The 10,907-nt window shown below is 42.1% G+C and overlaps 1 protein-coding gene across 5 annotated transcripts in view; it reads right to left on the bottom strand.

Annotated features, from left to right (window-relative positions):
• Positions 1-10,907, bottom strand: part of ERCC6 (ERCC excision repair 6, chromatin remodeling factor) — a 100,131-nt gene that overhangs the window by 8,449 nt on the left and 80,775 nt on the right. For all 5 annotated transcript variants that reach the window (XM_023742099.1, XM_023742101.1, XM_004387949.2 and 2 more), the window contains 6 exons: positions 8,203-8,418; positions 7,693-7,803; positions 6,923-7,042; positions 6,398-6,492; positions 4,922-5,067; positions 4,095-4,838 (listed from right to left, as the gene is read on the bottom strand). In XM_023742099.1, coding sequence (XP_023597867.1) covers positions 4,095-4,838; positions 4,922-5,067; positions 6,398-6,492; positions 6,923-7,042; positions 7,693-7,803; positions 8,203-8,418 — 1,432 coding nt within the window. The remainder of the gene's footprint in view (positions 1-4,094; positions 4,839-4,921; positions 5,068-6,397; positions 6,493-6,922; positions 7,043-7,692; positions 7,804-8,202; positions 8,419-10,907) is intronic.

Genomic DNA, 10,907 nt, shown 5'->3' with positions numbered 1-10,907 from the left:
AAAAAAAAAAAAAAGGGTGGAAGGAATACAGTCATTGTACCAAAAAGAACTGGCCGACGTTCAACCATTTCAGGAGGTAGCAAATGATCAAAAACCAATATTATCGAAGGAAAAAGTCCAAGATGGACTGAAGACACTGTGAAAAACAAGGAATACCAACTGAGATGTTTCAACAAACAGATGCAGCGTGGGAGGTGCTCACTTGTCTATGCCAAGAAATCTGGAAGACAGCTACCTGGCCAAGCGACTAGAAGGGATCCATATTTGTGCCTATTCCAAACAAAGGTGATCCAACAGAAAGCAGAAACTATCAAACAGTATCATTAACATAACCCACAGGTAAAGTTCTGCTGTAGATCATTCAAAAGAGGATGCAGTAGTACATTAACAGGGAACTGTCATTAATCCAAATTCAGAAGAGGACATGGAAAGAGGGATATCATTACTGATGTCAGATGAATCTTGGCTGAAAGCAGAGAATACTAGAAAGATGTTTACCTGTGTTTTATTGATTATGCATAGGCACTGGAAAGTGTGGATCATAACAAATTATGGCTAACACTGCAAAGAATGGGAATTCCAGAACACTTCATTGTGCTCATATGGAACCTGTACATAGACCAAGAGGCAGCTGTTCACATAGAACAAGGAGACACTACATGGTTTACAGTCAGGAAAGGTGTGCATCAGGGTTGTATCCTCTCACCATACTTATTCAATCTGTATGCTGAGCAAATAATCTGAGAAGCTGGACTATATGAAGGATTGGTGGAAGACTCATTAACAACCTGTAATATGCTGATGACACAATTTTGCTTGCTCAAAGTGAAGAAGATTTGAAGCACTTACTGATGAAGATCAAAGACTACAGTCTTCAGTATGGATTATACCTCAACACAAAGAAAACAAAAATCCTCACAACCAGACTAACAAGCAACATCATGATAAATGGAGAAAACACTGAAGTTGTCAAGGATTTCATTTTACTTGGATCCACAATCAACACCCATGGAAGCAGCGGTCAAGAAATCAAAGAACATACTGCTTGGGCAAATGTGCTGCAAAAGACCTCTTTAAAGTGTTGAAAAGCAAAGATGTCACTTTGAGGCCTAAGGTGTGACTGGCCCAAGTCATGGTATTTTCAATTGCCTCATGTGCATATGAGAGCTGGACAATGGGTAAGAAGACCAAAGAACAACTGATGCCTCTGAATTATGGCGAAGAATACTGAATATACCATGGATTGCCAGAAGAACAAACAAGTTTGTCTTGGAAGAAGTACAACCAGAGTGCTCCCAGGAAGCGAGGATGGCAAGACTTAGTGTCATGTACTTTGGACATGTCATCAGGAGGGACCAGCCCCTGGAGAAGGAATCATGCTTGGTAAAGCAGAGGGTCAGCGAAAAAGAGGAGAATCCGCAACGAGATGGACTGACGCAGTGGCTGCAACAATGGGCTCAAACACACAACAATTGTGAGGACGGCACAGGAGAGGGTATGAGTCGCCATGAGGGTGGCTATGAGTCGGAACCAACTTGACGGCATCTAACAAGACTTTCAGACTAAAGATGAAAAGAGACGTAAACAAATAGTGAACTCTAGATGGTATGTTTTTTTTTTTTTTGCAGTGGTTGTTGTTAGTTGCCACTGAGTCAATTCCGATTCATAGCGACCCCATGTGTGCAGAGCAGAACTGCTCCATAGGGTTTTTAAGGCTGTGACCTTTTGGAAGCAGATCACCAGGCCTGTCTTCTGCGGAACCTCTGGGTGGTTCCAACCACCAACCTTTTAGTTAGTAGTTGAACACTTAACTATTTGAGCCATTTAGGGATTTCTTTCTATTTTTATTGTACTTTAGATGAAGGCTTACAGAACAAACTAGCTTCTCATTAGTTAGTACACATAATGTTTTACGACACTGGTTAACAACCCCACGACATGTGAACATTCTCCCTTCTTGACCTTGGGTTCCCTGTTACCAGCTTTCCTGTCCCCTCCTGCTTTCTAGTCCTTGACCCTGGGCTGGTGTGCACCTGTAGTCTCGTTTTGTTTTATGGGCCTGTCTAATCTTTGGCTGAAGGGTGAACCTCAGGAGTGACTGCATTACTGAGCTAAAAGGGTGTCCAGGGGCCATACTCTTTGGGGTTTCTCCAGTCTGTCAGACCATTAAGTCTGCTCTTTTTTTTGTGAGTTAGAATTTTGTTCTACAGTTCTCTCCAGCTCTGTCCAGGACCCTCTACTGTGATCCCTGTGAGAGTAGTCAGTGGTTGTAGCCAGGTACCATCTAGTTGTACTAGACTCAGTCTGGTGGAGGCTGTTGTAGTTGTGGTTCATTAGTCCTTTGGACTAACCTTTCCCTTGTATCTTTGGTTTTCTTCATTCTCCCTTGCTCCCAAAGAGGTGAGACCAGTGGAGTATCTTAGATGGCTGCCCACAGGCTTTTAAGACACCAGATGCTACTCACCGAGGTAGAATGTAGAACATTTTCTTTATAAACTATGTTATGCCAATTGAACTAGATGTTCCCTGAGAACAGTGGTATGGGTTAATAATTCTAAAACTACTATCTGTGCATCCTATATAAGTCAATATATTGAGAATAATGGCCAACAGGTTTCTCACTTTTGGAGAAGGGAGCTATAAATAACTAAAGGGTCTTAAGGTGTTCAACTAAAAACAAGAGATAACGATACGAACTCCTGGTTTTTGTTATTCTTCCCCAGAGGAATAATTGAGGAATAATGCACCTATTTAAAGTATATAATTTGATAAGTTTTGACATATGTATTTATCTGGGAAACCATTACTGCAGTCAAGGTAATGAACACATCCATTAGCCCAAGTTTCCTTGTGCCCTTTGAAATCCCATTCTCCCACTCCATGTCAATTCCCCCCTATTTCCAAGCAACTACTGATCAGCTTTCTGTCACTACAGACTAGTCTGTTATTTTTTAGAATTTTATATAAATGGAATCACAGAATGTGTATTGCTCTTTTTCGTCTGGCTTCTTTTACTCTGTACAATTATTGAGATTCATCCATGTCACAGGGTATATCAACAGTTCGTTTCTTTTTCGTGCTGAGGAGTATTTCATTGTAGAGATACACCGTGGTTAGCTTAACCATTCACCTGCTGATGGACACTGGGTTGCTTCCAGTTGTTGACTATTCCTAATGAAGCTGCTGTGAACATTCACACACAAGTCTTTGGACATGTGTTTCCATTTCTCTTGTAAACACATACCTAGGAGTGTAAAGCCTAGACCATACAGCAGTGTATTTTTAATTTTTTAGAAACTACGAAACTGTTTTAAAAAATGGTTGTACCCTTTTACAGTCTCACCAGGAGTGTATGAGAATTCCAACGGCTTCATGTCCTTGCCAAAAAGACTGGTAGGGTCAGTGATTTTCACTGATCTGTTACTCCCCATGATCTGTTACTTGAATCTATTATGATTAGAAAATCAGGTAACAAAGTTCATCCATCAGGAAAGCTCCTAAAGTAGGCTTTCAGTGAAGGCCTGATTGCATCTTCTGCCAATCAAATGCACAGGCATGAAGGCACAGGTATCTACGTTAGCTGCTCAGGGGTCTTTTTTGTTTTGTTTTGGCCTGGATTTTAGTTTCTTCTGCTGCTGCTCAGGACAGCTGTGACTATTATAAGGGATCCCAGGTGAGCTGCTACTATAGTAAAATCAACAAATAATTAAACTTATATACCAAAATCACTTATAAATTTTAAGTTTTATAATAAAAAGCAAAAAGTCCAGAATGATGTGGTATTATTTTTGTTAAAAATAGCATGTAGAGAAATTGGCTATTAATGTTCAGGTAGTATAAATCAATTTAAAGCATGCAGCACACCTATTAGTAGTTATAAGTACTACTGTTCAAAGTTTCAAATTTTCCTCTAAGTCTTCAGAAAAGAGGGCTTTTAGAATTTTCAAAATGTCAATACATCTAAAATAGGAATTTTAAAAGAAAAACTGTTTTAGGTTTAAAGCCTACTCTGTACCATCATTAAAGGCCGCAACTTCTAGAAATACTGGCTTCTATTCCTAGCTCACCTGTGGAAAATGCATCAAAAGGATTACCTGCTTTTTTGAAAAGCTTTTCCAAAACATAATCATCACTGTTTCGTTCCTTTGCCTCACTCTCGTCTGCACTGTCTTGCCTCTGGAACTGCCTTTTCTTCACCAAGTGTGGAATTCGAGTTCCTTCAAACTTGGCGTCTTTGCAAAGCTTAGAACACTTAGGCTTCTCCTTCCGTCTGAGGCGTTTCTCCAGGGTCCCGTCTTCTACCACAACATGATGTTTTGTTTTTGACTTGTGCTTATAAAAATTATTCCCCATTTGCGCATTCTCTGAAAAAGGCTCTTTCTGAACCTGGCAGCTCTGTCCTTCACACTGAACCTGGCAGCCCTCTCCTTTACAAGAAAGATCTTGCTTTTCATCAGTGCCTTCCTCACCAGGTGTCCTGCATGTTTCACTGTCTCTTGGAGAATCTGAACACTCCCTGTTTCCACTGATCTTCGATGACTCCTCTAGTCTGGAAACTGCATTTATTTGCCAATACTTCTCTTCTAAAAGCACATCACTGCTAGTTAGATTATTACTTGTTTGAGGGTCATCTCTCAGGGGATCACTGTAATTAGCAGTTACTGCAGGTACTTCAGCTCCTATAAACTTAGACTTCTCTTCAGGTGACGTGGCATCATTTGCAGATATATCAGAATCTGGTAATTTTTTACAATTCAGAACGCCATGTTCTGTTCCAAAGGCTGGTTGGATTTTTCTTTTTAAATGGCGTTTGGGTGTCTGAACATCTGAACCAGTTCCTTTAAAGGAGAAGAACACAGTTAATATTATCTTTCAAAACTGTAAGGTTTATGACTTTAAATTAAGTGACTTTATGTAATACCTGCAAAAATAGCACTTGTCTCAGTGCTCTGGGACGCGTCAGGGCTAGTCAGGGTGAACAGCTCATAAAGATCGTTGGATTTGAAGAATCGCCTTTGTTTAGGATCTTTTAGTACTCTATTTGTTAAAAACTGCTTGAAGATTTGTCTAAAAAGATAAAAAATAAACTGGTATTAAACAATGTTTAGCTGTACCTCAAAATTTAAGTTACAAAACAATATAAAAGAGGTATGTTAACTGCAGTTGCATAAATGTCTAAATAATCCCCAAAACTTTTAGCCTTTAAAAATCACAATTCAGGAATTACATAGTACATCAGGTGGGTTGGTCTTCTGTAAATTACAGAATTTAAATTGGAAATAAAACCTTATTTACATCCAATGAGCGTTTTCAACCTCCCAGAGTCATCAAATGTCAAGAAAACACCTTTTGCCACACCACTCACATGACTCACAGCCTCTGAGCTGGAAAGGGTGAGTCTCCCTGACTCCGGGACATGGGGTCCTCTGCCCTGCCCTACTTGGGAGCCTATGATGGGCTCAGGAAACCACGACCTGTGCTTTCAAAGATTTCCCTGTGACCCATCTCCACCCGTTCCCACCTGCTGATCCACTCTCTACGCTAAGGCTCCACACCACCATCACTCTTGCACAGGGACCTCCACAGAGCAGCCCAGTCCCCTCCTGGTCGTCTATTCTTCAGGCTAAAGCATGGCTCTCTAAGAGGATGCTTTTCTCTCAACAGGATCCAACTCGTCTCCAGCCCTCCCTCAACAAGGGTCCTCGAAGAACATGCGGTATTCCAGGAGTGGCTCAGCTGCACGTGTAGAGCAGGCACCCCCTGGTCCCCAACTGAGGAACTGGGGTTGAGCTCAAAAATAAAATCTTTGGTGGGGGAGGGGGGAAACTAACAGTACCCTAACACTAACTACCGTTGTCTAAAATTCCCCAGTCGTCATACAGAGAGCTGGAGCAACAGAACAGTGGGCCCTCCTGGTCAGCCTCTCTCTAAGGGCAGCGGAACCACCAGGGCACACACACCAAGTACCCTGCATGGTGTCTGAAAATGCCAGCATACTAGCATTTCAAGTTTGTCACTTTAAAACATTTTCTGAAAAAAAGAGACACACTATACTAGGCAGGAACATTTGTCTCAGATAATGATTAATATAAAGTTTACACATAAGTAGTCCTCAAAGTATAAAAGCAAAAAATTATCAAGTTTGAAGATATTTAATAAAAACTCACATTAAAGCCACCTAAGCTTATCTGAATGACAGAAAAAAAAAGAAAAAAGAAAAAAACCTCCACATCCCTTAAGTTATATCAATTATTGCTCTCAGATGAAAAGACCTTTTTAAAATAACACTTCAAAAAAATCCCTCGCTCAAAACCCTGGTGGCCTAATTTCTGTATCCCCCATCTGCTGCACCAGGCGGGCAGAGGTGAGCCAAGGAGCGCCGACCCAGAGTACTGACCGGTGGTAAATCTTCTCCTCAATGGTGCCCGCAGTCAGGAGCCTGTACACAGTCACCTGCTTCTTCTGGCCTATTCTCCACGCTCGCTCCCGGGCCTACGGCAGAAACACAGCTCAGCAAACGCCTCCCCAACAAGGAGGACTGAATGGAACAGTGATGAGCTGGGAGATTCCTTTCACTCCTAAAGTGAGAATTTGGGCTAACGAGGCCAAGCACACTGAAGCCCTATATTAAGGAAGATAACAGCCAGGCAACAAAGACAGGACTGAGACATCTCTTCTTGAAAAAAAAGAAAAAGGGTGTTCGTAACGACACATACTCCCTTTTTACCCCAAATCTAGCCATGAATGCTATGAATAAACTGCTGAAGTCTCTGTGTGAACTTGGAGAGTGCTTTCCATGACGAAGACTAGGAAAAAACCAAGGACACGCGCTATGGGCTGAAGCTAACTAGAACATCAAAAGACAACCACAAGTGCTAATAATTAAACCATATTTCTACCAATAGGTTAACAAATAACAGACCTGTGTGTCTGTGCTTGGATTCCAGTCGGGGTCATAGATGATGACTCTGTTTGCCCCTGTCAGGTTGACTCCTATGCCGCCCACACGCGTGGTCAGAAGAAACACAAATATGGACGTGTCCTAGAGGTAACATACGACATGCAGTATGCACACTGAAGACCCGCCACAGCTCCTTACCTCTGCTTTTACATATTCTACATACAGCAATCTGTCCCAGTATAAGGAATCAGTTATATCCTAGAGATCTTCGGTGAATCAAGATCCCACCTCAGAGCTCTTTTTTAATACCACTAATATTAGCAATATTTAAAAACTGGGTTTTAAAGAAAGAACACACATTCTTTGCTTAAATATGCACATGCGCACGTGCACACTCGCACACTCAATAATCCAGAAAATTCAGAAACAGAGTTAAAAGCAAAAAATCCCTTCACAGCCTGCTCAATCCCAGATATAAACACCACTCAGTCTGGTGTGGACTTGTTCATTCCTCTTCCTCTGCAGTAAAAAAAAAAAAAAATGCTGTTGAGTCAACCTCGACTCAGGGCAATCCTATGTATGCCAGAGTAGTACTGTGCTTCACAGGGTTTTCAACAGCCGATTTTTCAGAAGCAGACTGCCAGGCCTTCCTTCTGAGGTGCCTCTGTGTGGACTTGACCCCCAGATCTTTTGGTTAGCAGCCGAATGCATTAAATGTTCGCATCCCCCAGGGACTCTTCCTCTGCATGCAGCAGCACTAGCTGACTTCACCGTAAACATTTACCCATTACCTCATTGTAGCGTGTAATCAGTGGCTGTCTTGAAGCTATGGTAGTGGTACCGTCCATCTTGACGTAGGAATACTTTCGTGCTCTAAGGAATACTTCAAGTATGTCCAGCATCTATTTGGGGTGCGGTTGGAGAGAAGGGTTTAAAAATCCCATAAATATTCCCAGGGAGTGCCTCTACATTTGTGTCCACAGAGTCATACCTTCACCAAACAACCTTACATTACAAGGGGTTTCTTGCTTTCAGGCAGATAAATATAATTGGTACAAGAGTATATTCAGTATTTCCTTCTGCTACTTCTTACAAGTTTCATAAATAGCCTGGCGATAATTTTGTTCAGGTCCAAACTGACCTGCACACAATCACACAGTTAATCTTTAAGAAACCAACTTCTGGGACCATCTCTACAGAACTTGAGCTCCCAAAGAGATCTGCAGGCGGCCACCTAACTTTTGAATTAAGCGATATAAATCATAAAGAACTCGTTTCTTATATGAGGTTTGTTCACTCACCTGTCTTGACTGAGAAAACAGCAATACTCGCTGGCCCTGCTTGTGCCATATTTTCAACAAGGACTCAACCACTATCATTTTCCCAGAGCGCCTCCAGTATCCAAACTGATCTTCCTCTAATTCCTCATCTGGGAGACCTCTGAGATTCCTGGGACCTCCAGAGAAGAGATCTGGGTGGTTGCATATTTTCCTTAGGGCTACAAGTCCAGAGAAAATCTATGGTGTAAAAGAACACATGAACTCAGGTTACCCCACGTAAAATAATATTTACTTAGGAAGGAAGGGAAGGAAGCTGTTCAATGTGTAACACAAGATAAAAAGTAATTCTTCACCAGCTTCTCAGTTTATTCCTGAATCACAGCACATTAAGAGTTGGAAGAAATCAACCTTCATTCATTTTCTTTTCTCATTAGGGCAAGTTCTCTGGAAGAAGAATTCTGTTGGACCAAGCATGTCTATAGGGGCCATATTCAAATGCTGAAAATGTATTTTTCTTCACTAGAAAAAGGTTAAGCAGTTCACAGCATTATACATTTGATATAGAAAACAAGACATCTTTCAAAGAAATGAACACTGAAAATATCACACCAACTTAGATTTGGAGGAATCAGTCATGTGACTTAACGTTTCATTCTTAAGTACTCCACTACAAGTTCTGTAGTGTAGTAATAAGTCAGAGACTGACGTTCCATTCACCTTTATATTTTTATTACATCAAAAAAGATAACTGCACAAAAAATGCAATCCTGGGAACGCTGCGGAGGATGGCCTGAACAGCAGAAGGGCACAGCAGACCAGGGTGTGGTGCCCCATCTCCCACAGGGCATTAACGAAACCTTCACCAAGGGCTCTTTCACAGCCTCCAGACGACGACTCGAATGAGCCCACCGGTAAAGAAGCTCAAGCAGGAAAAGACAGATCACAAATTAAGCCAATCACCAAAGGATCTGGTAGTTTTAACTAGTCAACTACAGCCAAATAAGTAAACAATAAAGGATCTGAACAAGTCCGAAGCACTGTCAAACTCCCCTCCGAGCCACCTGTAGGTGACTTCTCCTCCTCCAGACCTGCGCTGTTCAGTACCGTGCCCACCACCACTGGGCGACTGAGCTCGGGAATTGTGGCTAGTCCAAACCGACACGTGCTGTAAGCGTAAAATACGCACCCACTTTCACAGACTTAGTACAAAATTCTTTAAATATTTCATTAATATTTTTTCATTTTGATTACATAATGAATTAATATTTTGAAAATGCTGCGTTAAAAAAATATATTATCAAAATTAATTTCACCTGTTTTCCTTTTACCTTTTCTAACGTGACTCTAGAAAGCATAAAGCTACCTGTGTGGCGTGTGTTTTGTATCTGTTGGACAGTGCTGACCTAGACGATCTAAGGCTTCACAACTCGGAGGCACGTGAAGGAGTTAAGGGGAGACTGAGGGGAGATGAACAGATGCCAGTGTTTAAAAAATCGCCCAGAGATACCAATGACGGACGAGATAAACTGTGAGAGATGGTTGAAAGAACAGAAATTACTTATCTGGGAAAAAAGCATCTAGATTCTACAGAAGCACGTCACCATTCATCTCTGTCTACCTAGAAGCATGCGACGCAGAAAGTGTGCAGAGGACGCAGTGCTCTTCCGCCAAGGAGGACAAAGGATCCTGGGCCACAGGACCAACCTCGGTTATAGGACACGTGAGGATGACCTTGCTGACACAGGACCTATACACAGCAGACTAGACTTTCAAGGCCAATTGTGAAAGCATGTCTCAGAAACAATTCCACCTGGACGACAGCAAGGAGAGCACGACCCCATGTCCACGAAGCCCCTCCAGCCCTCAGAAGCCTTATGTGGCAAGTAAACAGAGCACAAAGAAGTCAAATAGCTTCCCTGGTGCTCTAGACTAAACGCTGATTATAAACCTAGTACATGCACTTACTGAACAGACTATACCCCACATATTGCTGAGTACTGTCAATAGCTAAAATGCTGTTATTTACTTACAGAAAATTTTATAAAAATAACTCTTCCTGGTGTACCTACTAACCCCAAGAGTGCAGGGCTGTCTTCCCTAATCCTGTACAGGCTCACCAATCCCTACAGGATTCATCGCTGCAGAACCGATCCTTCAGTGATGTCCTTCCACTAGACCAGAGCGTGGGATTCCAGGGTTACAATGCCGCGGTGAAGAGAAAAGGGAGGGTGCAGAACCTGAACCGTATCTCTCACTTCTGGAAGGGCTCCAGATTAAGTTGAGGTTCTCACTGAAGAGTTTCAACAGGATAACAGAGACTCCCTGACCTAGTGGCCAGCACATGCATCTGAGTGAAACTAATGCCCAGATTCCAGCACACAGCCTTGGCCCTGCCTGTGAATTTCTGTCATTTGTGTACAGTCAGCCCCTCTGTATCCGCATCTGTGGAGTCAACCAACCACGGATCAAAAATATCCAGGAAAAAAAAAGTTCCAAAAAGCAAATCTTGAATTTGCCATGCGCTGAACACTATGCTGACTCCACAGGAACGAAGGGATGTGTAGGCAAACCCTGCTGTAGCCTCGAGCCGTTTCCCTCCACCACTTGTTTAAGCATCGTGCATCTCACATCCTGTCAGTGTTCCCTAAACAGCACAGTACTGCACCACTGTTTATCTAACATTCACACTGCTTTAGGTATTGTAAGTAATCTAGAGATGAACCACT

Source organism: Trichechus manatus, unplaced genomic scaffold (assembly GCF_000243295.1).
Source record: "Trichechus manatus latirostris isolate Lorelei unplaced genomic scaffold, TriManLat1.0 scaffold00200, whole genome shotgun sequence".
Taxonomy (NCBI): domain Eukaryota; kingdom Metazoa; phylum Chordata; class Mammalia; order Sirenia; family Trichechidae; genus Trichechus; species Trichechus manatus.
This window is presented reverse-complemented; position numbering and strand designations above follow the sequence as displayed.